General features: G+C 41.9%; 1 protein-coding gene across 6 annotated transcripts in view; it reads right to left on the bottom strand.

Moving 5' to 3' along the window:
* Positions 1-9566: 9566 nt before the first annotated feature.
* Positions 9567-13181, bottom strand: part of LOC139408550 (tenascin Ca) — a 42558-nt gene continuing 38943 nt past the window's right edge. For all 6 annotated transcript variants that reach the window (XM_071152567.1, XM_071152570.1, XM_071152568.1 and 3 more), the window contains 7 exons: positions 12542-12672; positions 12291-12423; positions 11919-12070; positions 11626-11722; positions 11289-11450; positions 10924-11087; positions 9567-10707 (listed from right to left, as the gene is read on the bottom strand). In XM_071152567.1, the coding sequence (XP_071008668.1) occupies positions 10597-10707; positions 10924-11087; positions 11289-11450; positions 11626-11722; positions 11919-12070; positions 12291-12423; positions 12542-12672 (950 nt within the window). In that variant the 3' untranslated portion in view covers positions 9567-10596. The remainder of the gene's footprint in view (positions 10708-10923; positions 11088-11288; positions 11451-11625; positions 11723-11918; positions 12071-12290; positions 12424-12541; positions 12673-13181) is intronic.

Genomic DNA, 13181 nt, shown 5'->3' with positions numbered 1-13181 from the left:
TTCTATCTTTATGTTTGAAGCCTGAAATGTGGCAAAAGGTGGCAAAGTTCAAGGGGGCCGAATACTTTCGCAAGGCACTGTAGGGCCTTCACATGAACAATTCAGTTCAAAAAACGATGAGATAAAGCATGAAATGGAGCATCCCCTGTATGTATTTTTTCTATGACAATTCTCTTACAGTAGTGTGGAAAGTGTGGAAGCACTGTGACAAGCCTGTGTCAGATGATTTAGATATGTCGGGCCACAGTGTCAGGGTCTCTGCACTGTCAAAGTACAGCCAATTCAAATATAACACAGACATTATAACAAACTCTTGGGAAAAGATTTCCTTGAAAAACGGGATTAATAGCAATCCAATTGGTACCACTGAGGCTAAATAGCATGGTGAATGTAAACAGGTTCCCTCCGGATGTACTCTAACCTTTGCACAATGTGGACTAATACCATGTGGAAATGTGAAACTATTTCTTCATTGCCTATTTGATTCAATAGGGTAGGCCTAAATAACGAAAGTCAAATAGGACTAATAAAGGGAATATGTATCTGGTAATACATAGCGTTGATGAATTTGCATACAGAGTAGTTCACCACCAATGAGAATGTCATCACTAATTTGTTTTTATGCAGTACGGAAATTGCATTTTTTTCATAATTACATTTATATATACACATGCTAATACATTCGTTATTAAATGACTCATATGACATGGGAAAATAGAACAAAATACCAGATGCGGAAACTGGGCTTTCTGAAAAAGCACCACACTTAGGTTGGTTATGTCATGAATTATATTACAACCTTAGGAACAGCTTGTCTATCATTTTGGCAGCTATTTAAAAATGACATAAAGCTGAGCAAACATTGACTGGAACAATGCACAGCAATGACGCTTCCATTAAACATTTTGAATTTTGGATCACACCCAAAGTATATATTATGTTATATAACATCTTGGGGAGTAAGCAACGTGACTTTCAGAGTGAGTCAACCTCTATGGGGCCTCTGAGAGTGATCTGAGTATAACCTTATGGAGGTTGCCACACACATACACTTTGTTTTGGGGAATATTGGACAGATCTGAAACGACACCTTATTCCCCTTATAGTGCACTACTTTTGACCATTGTATTTGACCTTTATTTTGACAGGAAGTCAATGCTGAGACCAAGGTCTCTTTTCCAGATGAGCCCTGCATAGCACCACAATACACATCAACATAAAATAAACACATCAAACTACACATTCATATGCACATTAAAATACACTTTATCATACACAACAATACACGAAAAGCTAAACACAATGATAAAAAACAGACACATTCTTCAGTAAAAAGGTCCCCTAACAACCATCTGAAATGCCCTAGAGGCTCCAATTCCTCCAATTTTAAAGTGCATTGTAGATCATTCCACATGTAAGAGTGCTACTAAACTAACATATGGAATTGTTTGAAGATGGTCCTACCATGGATTATTTAGCTATTTGGTTTAGAATTTTAGGACCCTTTTAGGTATATATATATATTTCATATATATATATAAAATATATTTAGAAATTATTTGATAAAATATTGAATTTGGCCTGTAATATTTACTATAGCCCATAGAAACACATTGAATAACACATTCATAAATGGCTAAAAAGACAGTAAAATATATACATCATACGGAATAAGTTTTGGAAGTGTCTGTCCTATATCTCGGAGATATACACCCCCAAAGCCTATTCCTCTATTGGCCGCCTTTCCTTCCAGCTCTCTGCTGCCAATGACTGGAACGAACTGCAAAAATCACTGAAGCTGGAGACTCATATCTCCCTCACTAACTTTAAGCACCAGCTGTCAGAGCAGCTCACAGATCACTGCACCTGTACATAGCCCATCTGTAAATAGCCCATCCAACTCCATCATCACCATACTGTTATTTATTTTGCTCCTTTGCACCCCAGTATCTCTACTTGCACATTCATCTTCTGCACATCTATCACTCCAGTGTTTACTTGCTATATTGTAATTATTTCACCACTACGGTCTATTTATTACCTTACCTCCCTTATCCTACCTCATTTGCACACACTGTATATAGACTTTTTCTATTTTATTATTGACTGTATGTTTGTTTATTCCAAGTGTAACTCTGTGTTGTTGTTTATGTTGCGCTGCTTTGCTTTATCTTGGCCAGGTTGCAGTTGTAAATGAGAACTTGTTCTCAACTAGCCTACCTGGTTAAATAAAGGTGAAATAAAAAATAAAATAAAAGATATATACATATATATTGATATGCACTACTGTTCAAAAGTTTGGGGTCGCTTAGAAATGTCCTTGTCTTTGAAAGAAAAGCTATTTTTTTGTCCATTAAAATAACATCAAAATGTATCAGAAATACAGTGGATACATTGTTAATGTTGTAAATTACTATTGTAGCTGGAAACGGCTGATTTCTTATGGAATATCACCATAGGCGTACAGAGGCCCATTATCAGCAACCATCACTCCAGTACACGCAAAGCCTAATTGATCATTGACCCTTTTGCAATTATGTTAGCACAGCTGAAAATTGTTCTTCTGCTTAAAGAATCAATAAAACTGGCTTTCTTTAGACTAATTGAGTATCTGGAGCATCAGCATTTGTGGGTTCGATTACAGGCTCAAAATGGCCAGAAACAAAGAACTTTCTTCTGAAACTCATGTCTATTCTTGTTCAGAGAAATGAAGGCCATTCCATGCTAGGAATTGCCAAGAAACTGAAGATCTTGTACAACGCTGTTTACTACTCCCTTCACAGAACAGCGCAAACTGGCCCTAACCAGAATAGAAAAAGGAGTGGAAGGACACGGTGCACAACTGAGCAAAAGGACAAGTACATTAGAGTGTCTAGTTTGAGAAACAGATGCCTCACAAGTCTTCAACTGGCAGCTTCTTTAAATAGTACCCGTAAAGCACCAGTCTCAATGTCAACAGTGAAGAGGCGACTCCGGGATGCTAGCCTTCTAGGCAGAGTTCATCTGTCCAGTGTCTGTATTCTTCTGCCCATCTTAATCTTTTTATTATTATTGGCCAGTCTGAGATATGGATTTTTCTTTGCAACTCTGCCTAGAAGGCCAGCATTCCAGAGTCGCCTCTTCAAATTATTATTATTATATACTCAACACTTGTCGACATGAACCCAGCTGCTCTCAGTCAGATTCCACCAAAGATACAAAGAAAGCTGTTGGAACTTGTCTAGTGTGAGAGAATTGAAATGTCCTTGGCAAAGAACTGACCTTCCGAGGAATGAATGGCATCCACCAGTACCCAGAATCTGGACCAAAAATAGGATGTGATGAAGGCTCATATCCAACTGTAGAATTATTGACATACAGTACATTATCCATTAAATATCCATTAATTTGTCAACTAACATGCCGGTATTTGGTCTACTGAACTTGTTGACCCTATTTATCTGTGACCATAGAGATGTTCTATTTCATTATGTTGTTACCTAAATACATACATTCTCCAAGATCGCATAGCAGTTCAGACGTCTTTTGTCCTCGTCTTGTCATGTCCTGTATATATATATATTTACAACTTTTTTCACATACATTTTATTTTTATTTTCCATCAACTCATCTTCTAAACACTCTCCTGCAACACTCTCCTGCAACCAGCCTCACCAATTTATATTTATAAAAAAGTATTATTTACCTCAGATCTGTAATCCTCCAAGAAGCTAGCCAGAAACTAGCCAGAAGCTAGCCAGGAGCTAGCCCAGAAGCTAATCCAGAAGCTAATCAGAAGCTAGTTAGCTTCTTTACTGGCAAATCGTTAGTATCCAGCTAACCACGGTGTGTGGTCATCAGCTATCCTTTAGCTCGAAAATCTATCGAAAATCTATCGGCAGTTTTGTACGGCGCAGCGCGGCTCGGAACGGAACATACCGGACCAATTTTTCTCTCCATGTCCCTGGATTTCAACTGCTCTCTGGACATTCATACCCGGATCTCACAGCTAGCTAGCTGCTATCCGTGTGACAGTCGGCTTTCGTCGATTCCGGAGCAAACATCGATTGTTCCGGTGCTAGCCAGCTCTGTCAATCACTCCTGAGTTCCATCATTCACTCCTGGGCTGAAGTCACCTATCTGGACCCGTTTCACTGCCTACGCGGAGCCCCACCGGGCCTTCACAACTGGACTGCCGACGTTATCTACCTGAATGAGATCCGGCTGGCTCCTCTGTCGCGACGTTACCTGAACGCCCATCTGCGGCCCGCTAACCGTTAGCTGTCTTACCGGCTGCTATCTGAATAGACAATCGGACAATTTATTTATTTTTATTATTATTATGTTTTCTTCTCGGGCCTCTATAACTATATCTATTGTTCTTATTTTTGTTGTTGTTGTGTGATTTGGATTAATCCCCTCTACCACACGGAACCCCACTAATCTACTGACCGAACGCAAGAGGTGGCTAACAACAGACTCCATCCTATGCTAGCTTGCTACCGGTTGGCCTGGCTAGCTGTCTAAATCGCCGTGACCCTCAACCAACCTCTCCACTCACTGGACCCTTTTGATCACTCGACTAAGCATGCCTCTCCTTAATGTCAATATGTCTTGTCCATTGCTGTTCTGGTTAGTGTTTATTGGCTTATTTCACTGTAGAGCCTCTAGTCCTGCTCACTATACCTTATCCAACCTATTAGTTCCACCACCCACACATGCAATGACATCTCCTGGTTTCAATGATGTTTCTAGAGACAATATCTCTCTCTTCATCACTCAATACCTAGGTTTACCTCCACTGTATTCACATCCTACCTTACCTTTGTCTGTACATTATACCTTGATGCTATTTTATCGCCCCCAGAAACCTCCTTTTACTCTCTGTTCCAGACGTTCTAGACGACCAATTCTTATTGCTTTTAGCCGCACCCTTATTCTACTCCTCCTATGTTCCTCTGGCGATGTAGAGGTGAATCCAGGCCCTGCAGTGCCTAGCTCCACTCCTATTCCCCAGGCGCTCTCTTTTGACGACTTCTGTAACCGTAATAGCCTTGGTTTCATGCATGTTAACATTAGAAGCCTCCTCCCTAAGTTTGTTCTATTCACTGCTTTAGCACACTCTGCCAACCCGGATGTTCTAGCTGTGTCTGAATCCTGGCTTAGGAAGACCACCAAAAACTCAGACATTTTAATTCCAAACTACAACATTTTCAGACAAGATAGAACTGCCAAAGGGGGCGGTGTTGCAATCTACTGCAAAGATAGCCTGCAGAGTTCTGTCCTACTATCCAGGTCTGTACCCAAACAATTTGAACTTCTACTTTTAAAAATCCACCTCTCTAAAAACAAGTCTCTCACCGTTGCCGCCTGCTATAGACCACCCTCTGCCCCCAGCTGTGCTCTGGACACCATATGTGAACTGATTGCCCCCCATCTATCTTCAGAGCTCGTGCTGCTAGGCGACCTAAACTGGAACATGCTTAACACCCCAGCCATCCTACAATCTAAACTTGATGCCCTCAATCTCACACAAATTATCAATGAACCTACCAGGTACCCCCCCAAAGCCTTAAACACGGGCACCCTCATAGATATCATCCTAACCAACTTCCCCTCTAAATACGCCTCTGCTGTCTTCAACCAAGATCTCAGCGATCACTGCCTCATTGCCTGCATCCGTAATGGGTCAGCGGTCAAACGACCTCCTCTCATCACTGTAAAACGCTCCCTGAAACACTTCAGCGAGCAGGCCTTTCTAATCGACCTGGCCGGGGTATCCTGGAAGGATAATGACCTCATCCCGTCAGTAGAGGATGCCTGGATATTTTTTAAAAATGCCTTCTTAACCATCTTAAATAAACATGCCCCATTCAAGAAATTTAGAACCAGGAACAGATATAGCCCTTGGTTCTCCCCAGACCTGACTGCCCTTAACCAACACAAAAACATCCTATGGCGTTCTGCATTAGCATCGAACAGCCCCCGTGATATGCAGCTGTTCAGGGAAGCTAGAAACCATTATACACAGGCAGTTAGAAAAGCCAAGGCTAGCTTTTTCAAGCAGAAATTTGCTTCTTGCAACACTAACTCAAAAAAGTTCTGGGACACTGTAAAGTCCACGGAGAATAAGAACACCTCCTCCCAGCTGCCCACTGCACTGAAGATAGGAAACACTGTCACCACTGATAAATCCACCATAATTGAAAATTTCAATAAGCATTTTTCTACTGCTGGCCATGCTTTCCACCTGGCTACTCCTACCCCTGTCAACAGCACTGCACCCCCAACAGCAACTCGCCCAAGCCTTCCCCATTTCTCCTTCTCCCAAATCCATTCAGCTGATGTTCTGAAAGAGCTGCAAAATCTGGACCCCTACAAATCAGCCGGGCTAGACAATCTGGACCCTTTCTTTCTAAAATTATCTGCCGAAATTGTTGCCACCCCTATTACTAGCCTGTTCAACCTCTCTTTCGTGTCGTCTGAGATTCCCATAGATTGGAAAGCAGCTGCGGTCATCCCCCTCTTCAAAGGGGGGGACACTCTTGACCCAAACTGCTACAGACCTATATCTATCCTACCATGCCTTTCTAAGGTCTTCGAAAGCCAAGTCAACAAACAGATTACCGACCATTTTGAATCTCACCATACCTTCTCTGCTATGCAATCTGGTTTCAGAGCTGGTCATGGGTGCACCTCTGCCACGCTCAAGGTCCTAAACGATATCTTAACCGCCATCGATAAGAAACATTACTGTGCAGCCGTATTCATTGATCTGGCCAAGGCTTTCGACTCTGTCAATCACCACATCCTCATCGGCAGACTCAACAGCCTTGGTTTCTCAAATGATTCCCTCGCCTGGTTCACCAACTACTTCTCTGATAGAGTTCAGTGTGTCAAATCGGAGGGTCTGTTGTCCGGACCTCTGGCAGTCTCTATGGGGGTGCCACAGGGTTCAATTCTTGGACCGACTCTCTTCTCTGTATACATCAATGAGGTCGCTCTTGCTGCTGGTGAGTCTCTGATCCACCTCTACGCAGACGACACCATTCTGTATACTTCCGGCCCTTCTTTGGACACTGTGTTAACAACCCTCCAGGCAAGCTTCAATGCCATACAACTCTCCTTCCGTGGCCTCCAATTGCTCTTAAATACAAGTAAAACTAAATGCATGCTCTTCAACCGATCGCTACCTGCACCTACCCGCCTGTCCAACATCACTACTCTGGACGGCTCTGACTTAGAATACGTGGACAACTACAAATACTTAGGTGTCTGGTTAGACTGTAAACTCTCCTTCCAGACCCATATCAAACATCTCCAATCCAAAGTTAAATCTAGAATTGGCTTCCTATTTCGCAACAAAGCATCCTTCACTCATGCTGCCAAACATACCCTTGTAAAACTGACCATCCTACCAATCCTCGACTTTGGCGATGTAATTTACAAAATAGCCTCCAATACCCTACTCAACAAATTGGATGCAGTCTATCACAGTGCAATCCGTTTTGTCACCAAAGCCCCATATACTACCCACCATTGCGACCTGTACGCTCTCGTTGGCTGGCCCTCGCTTCATACTCGTCGCCAAACCCACTGGCTCCATGTCATCTACAAGACCCTGCTAGGTAAAGTCCCCCCTTATCTCAGCTCGCTGGTCACCATAGCATCTCCCACCTGTAGCACGCGCTCCAGCAGAGAGCCACTCTCTAGTCACCCCCAAAACCAATTCTTTCTTTGGCCGCCTCTCTTTCCAGTTCTCTGCTGCCAATGACTGGAACGAACTACAAAAATCTCTGAAACTGGAAACACTTATCTCCCTCACTAGCTTTAAGCACCAACTGTCAGAGCAGCTCACAGATTACTGCACCTGTACATAGCCCACCTATAATTTAGCCCTATCAACTACCTCTTTCCCAACTGTATTTAATTTATTTATTTATTTTGCTCCTTTGCACCCCATTATTTTTATTTCTACTTTGCACATTCTTCCATTGCAAAACTACCATTCCAGTGTTTTACTTGCTATATTGTATTTACCTTGCCACCAAGGCCTTTTTTGCCTTTACCTCCCTTCTCACCTCATTTGCTCACATTGTATATAGACTTGTTTATACTTTATTATTGACTGTATGTTTGTTTTACTCCATGTGTAACTCTGTGTTGTTGTATCTGTCGAACTGCTTTGCTTTATCTTGGCCAGGTCGCAATTGTAAATGAGAACTTGTTCTCAACTTGCCTACCTGGTTAAATAAAGGTAAAATAAATAAATAAAAAACATGTGTGTGACAATGTATGATATATGTGTCTAACTGTTCATGTCTGTTCATTATGTTGCGTAATAATATTTTTGTTCTATTCTAATGTGTATTTGCCGATGGGGTGGGAGGTAACTATGCATTGCCCTATAAATTAAATGGACAATAATGTATTCAGTACATGTAGTCATGTAAAGTCTCTATAAGATGTCCCAGTGGAAATCTCCTGCAACCCAAGTTCATATGTTATGAATACAGACAGATTAAATAAGAATTTCCTTAAACCCCTCAAGTAGGATTTGAAATCATCAATCAAAACACTGCAATACAGTACATTTAATGTAATGGATTAAAAAGGCAGACAAATAAACTTGATCAAAAAGCTGAGTTCATCCAGGCCTAGTTATGAAATATTATTGTTCTGTATTACTGTTTAGTAATATTATCATCCAATCATGGCATTACCGAAAGGGAATGCTTGCCTGTGTGCTGGATGTTAGTTTGTGTGCTACATGTACATGGTATATGATGAATGCTCACAATATCAACCAGGGACTTTTCAGTAAACACAGCCTTATAGTCTTTGCAACTATTTCACACCATGTTTTTATTCACCTACATTACTGTCATAAATTGATACCTGCGTCAGATGTATTATTTTTATTCTGTATGGGTCAACATGAAAGTGACCGGGGCTACTGTTATGTGGTTTTTCAAATTAAGTCATGGGCCTTTAAGCCTTTAACATGAGGAGATAGGGATACATGAGTGATTCTTCTGACTTGACCTGTAGAACCACATGATCCCAGACCAGGCTGGCTCCCCTAGCTATCTATCTGCTGCTCTACATTCTTCACTGCTTTCACATGTCCCCCTTACCAAAATATCCATATTATCACTCTGTAGGTACATGACACCACAGCATATTTAATCATTTTGATTTGACCTTACTTTTTTATTGTTTACCCTAGATTACAAAAAGACAACATTAAAGAGCCACTTTTACAGAAGTAGTCTAGTAAGTTGATGTGTATTATTGTTTGTTGAATACTTGAGCTATTTTAGGCCTATTTTATAATGAGTATTTCTGTTTTTGAATTTGGCGCTCTGCTATTTCACTGGATGTTGGCCAGGTGGGACGCTAGTGTCCCACGTACCCTAGTGAGGTTAATATGCTCTCAATCTGTGTGACGCATACTGATGAGTACTTTTCTCATGATTAAGGCATGAACACATGAACACTCAACACTGCCATCTGCTGTTGAAGGGAAACTTTTAAGTAAAGAAACAGGTATGTTTGACATTGGCAGCAAGAAAAATGCTGACACCTTTTAACAAAGTATATTTTATTGTATTGAGGGTTTCATATAGACATCTGTTTTTTATTCAGTTGAAAAAAATGTCAGGCATAATTTAAACCGGTATTCAATGATGTCAGTGGTTAAAATCACTACCATAATCTTCTCAATAATAGTTTTCCTGCTTTGTTGTATTTGTGGACATACTGTTAATGAATTCCAATAGGTTTAAATAATATAAAATGACATTTGAAATATCAATCACTCAATATGAAACAAATGATACCCAGTTTAGTCAGTCCTGCCCTCAGGTCTGTACAAGGAAACTATTTTTTTTGTATTTTTTTCATTCATCCCCCTTTGATCCAGTCCCAAAATGTTTTGCAGGCCGCAGGCAAGGTTCCAAGACATTGGACTTTCAAGAGGCAAAGTGTCATTTGTCACATCATCATATGATGCGTTTTACATCATTATGCTGATGTGGCAAGTGACACTTTGCTTCTTGAAAGTCCAGTATCTTGAAAACGTATCTGCTGACATGCAAAACATTGTAGGACTGTATCAACAGTGGACAAAAATATCATTTTTGATTGGAATTTTCCTTTAACCTCGATAGCTTTATTTCCCCGTCCCTCAACGTCTGGGGAGACTGAGGGGTGTGGCATAAAGCCACGTTATTATTTCCATGTGCCTAGTTGAAAAGCTTAACGGTGCTCATACAGTTTTTTTAATCAACAGCCAGAAAGAGAACGTAACAGTGTGGGAGAATAGAACAGAAGAGCGAGAGTGAAACTTACAGTAGGACTCTTTTTACCCTCACCATAAAAATAAGTGTAACCGAAATCTCCATTCATTGTTTCACATTTCATAATCAAACTGCCTTATTCTTAATTGGCATATTCAAATATCTTTGTACATAATATAAGGAGCCATATTTGGCTTGAGCATTCTCCAATGAACGCAAAGAATAAAACAAATCAAACACACAAAAGTGCCTATTCTGACCATTCCAAACCCTCCACCACATATCTTCACAATATAACCATGTACAGGTATTAAGTCTATGATCTTTTCCGTCGGCTTTCAACGTTTCTGAAGTTGACGGGTCTAATCTTCATCTCGACGAACTGGATTGAATGCTCGTGTCCCTTCCAGTGGAACCAGTTGATACCCTGAAAAAAAGGATACTTTTTTTTAACATGTTTACATTTTACACGCCGCAGTATTTCAAAATATGTGTGTATATGTAATAAATAATAAATGTAATAATCTTGTTTCATACTCTGACAAGAATATAATATACGCACACGTACAAACACACACATACACACACACACTTTGTGATAGCAGAAAGGAAGTCAATACATTGTAGGCCACACTTTCTGTACCTTGCTGTGACTATTGTCACCATATTTTCCCATGAGGTTGACACGATGGCAGTTCTTGTACCAGAAGGCACCCTTATAGGACAGTGCACAGTTGGTTACTGCAATGTCGTTGTCATTGTCGTACGTGGAGAAGGGTCGACCATGGTGATAGGTCATAGAGTCACCTAGGAAACAAGAGAAACACATTGACTGGTGAGAAGAAATATGGATAGTTCAATCACAGTTATATTGTGTCTTTTATTGTAACTTTTTTTTACTGTAAAGTGTATTGGTATATTTCAATGGAATTTTAATCAAGTTAGATCTGACTAGATTTTCTATGCAGGAGCACTAATAAACACAGCTATTATTATAATTGTCCTTACCTGCTGTGCCACTATATTTTCCTACGTATATCTTGTAGCGGCTACGTGGCTCTGCGATGGTGAACTTGTCATACTGAGCGTAGACCGACTTCCCGTTGTCCCTCAGGTCCACACGCAGCTCGTACTGGCCTGATGCCGTCATCTTGTGGAGGTTGGACAGACCTGAAAAGACAGGAAATGACATCACAGTGCCATTCCTGTTTCCTATGGCTCAATTGGTTGGAGCATGGTAATGTAACCCCGTGATTGTGGTTTGACTTCCGCATTGGCCACAAATACTGAATAAAGGGAGAAAATAAAATACAAATAAAGGAAGGGTGGAGAGATGTGGACTCACCAAACCAGAATTCATCATTCATGTCCCCAAAGCCACCGGTGTAATTCTTCCAGTTCCTGAAGAACTCCAGATTTCCATTCTGGCGCCTCAGGAACACCTGTAAAGAGAGTTGACAGAACCTGTCATATACAAGCCCTGATGTCAGTGGTTTGGCTTCAGTGTTATCACAAACATGTAAAGGTCAAGCCAATCAAACCTGGAGTTTAGACTTTGTGTGTGTGTGTGTGTGTGTGTGTGTGTGTGTGTGTGTGTGTGTGTGTGTGTGTGTGTGTGTGTGTGTGTGTGTTCTTCACCATCCATCCTCCTCCGTCCGTGGTCATGTCACAGTAGACCTGGATGGGCTGGCTCTCGTCCCCTCCCAGGTAGATGTTGTAGGTGCCAGAGATCGTGTCTCCATTCAGCAGAGCCTGCGAGCAGTCCTTAGGGTATCTGTATAATCCTCCAACTACACACACGCACACACACACACACACACACACACACACACACACACACACACACACACACACACACACACACACACACACACACACACACACACACACACACACACACACATCAAGAACAGTGCACTACATAGTACATAGGAAATAGAGCATCACTTGAGATCTGCCCATTGTAAAGCTGTGATGGGAAGGAGGTGGTGTGTGTAGCAGTCTACTTACTGGTGGTGAAGACATTGGTGACGTGGCGGCTCCGCTGGGCTCCAGCGATGGCCTGTAGCCTGACGCTGTACTCTGAAGAGCCACTCAGCTCACTCATGCTGTACGATGTGGCTGTCGGGCTCAGGACAACTTCCTGTATTCAAATCAAATCAATCTTTATTCATAATGTAAAGCACTTTGGAAAATGTAGCTGTAAAATAGCCATTGATGATCGATAGTGGGGGCCAGTGTGCGGACTCATAAACCCGTACCCGGACTGTGCCGTCGGGTGAGGTGAAGGTGAGAATGTATCCGGTGATGGCGGCACGCGGAGGCTTCCAGGTGAGAGTGGCACCGTCTGTCTGGACATTAGTGGCCGCCAGGTCACGAGGAGAATCCACATCTACAGACACAAACAGGAAAGTGTAAGGATCACATGTTAAATGTGTTAAATAATGATATCACAGGTCCTCCCGGGTGGCGCAGTGGTTAAGGGCGCTGTACTGCAGCGCCAGCTGTGCCACCAGAGACTCTGGGTTCGCGTTCTGTCGCAACCGGCCGCGACCGGGAGGTCCGTGGGGTTGGCCGGTAGGTATATCCTTGACTCATCACGCACCAGCGACTCCTGTGGCGGGCTGGGCGCAGTGCACGCTAACCAAGGTTGTCAGGTGCACGGTGTTTCCTCCGACACATTGGTGCGGCTGGCTTCCGGGTTGGATGCGTGCTGTGATAAGAAGCAGTGCAGCTTGGTTGGGTTGTGTATCGGAGGACGCATGACACTTTCAACCTTCGTCTCTCCCGAGCCCGTACCACGAAATTGGCGAGAAAAAGGGGTAAAATTCAACAACAAAAAAACAAATAATAATAATGATATCACAGATGTCTTAATATTGAATTCATGGACAATACAAT

Source organism: Oncorhynchus clarkii, chromosome 5 (assembly GCF_045791955.1).
Source record: "Oncorhynchus clarkii lewisi isolate Uvic-CL-2024 chromosome 5, UVic_Ocla_1.0, whole genome shotgun sequence".
Lineage (NCBI taxonomy): Eukaryota > Metazoa > Chordata > Actinopteri > Salmoniformes > Salmonidae > Oncorhynchus > Oncorhynchus clarkii.
Note: the sequence above shows the minus strand (reverse complement) of the source record. Positions and strands in the feature narration are given on the sequence as shown.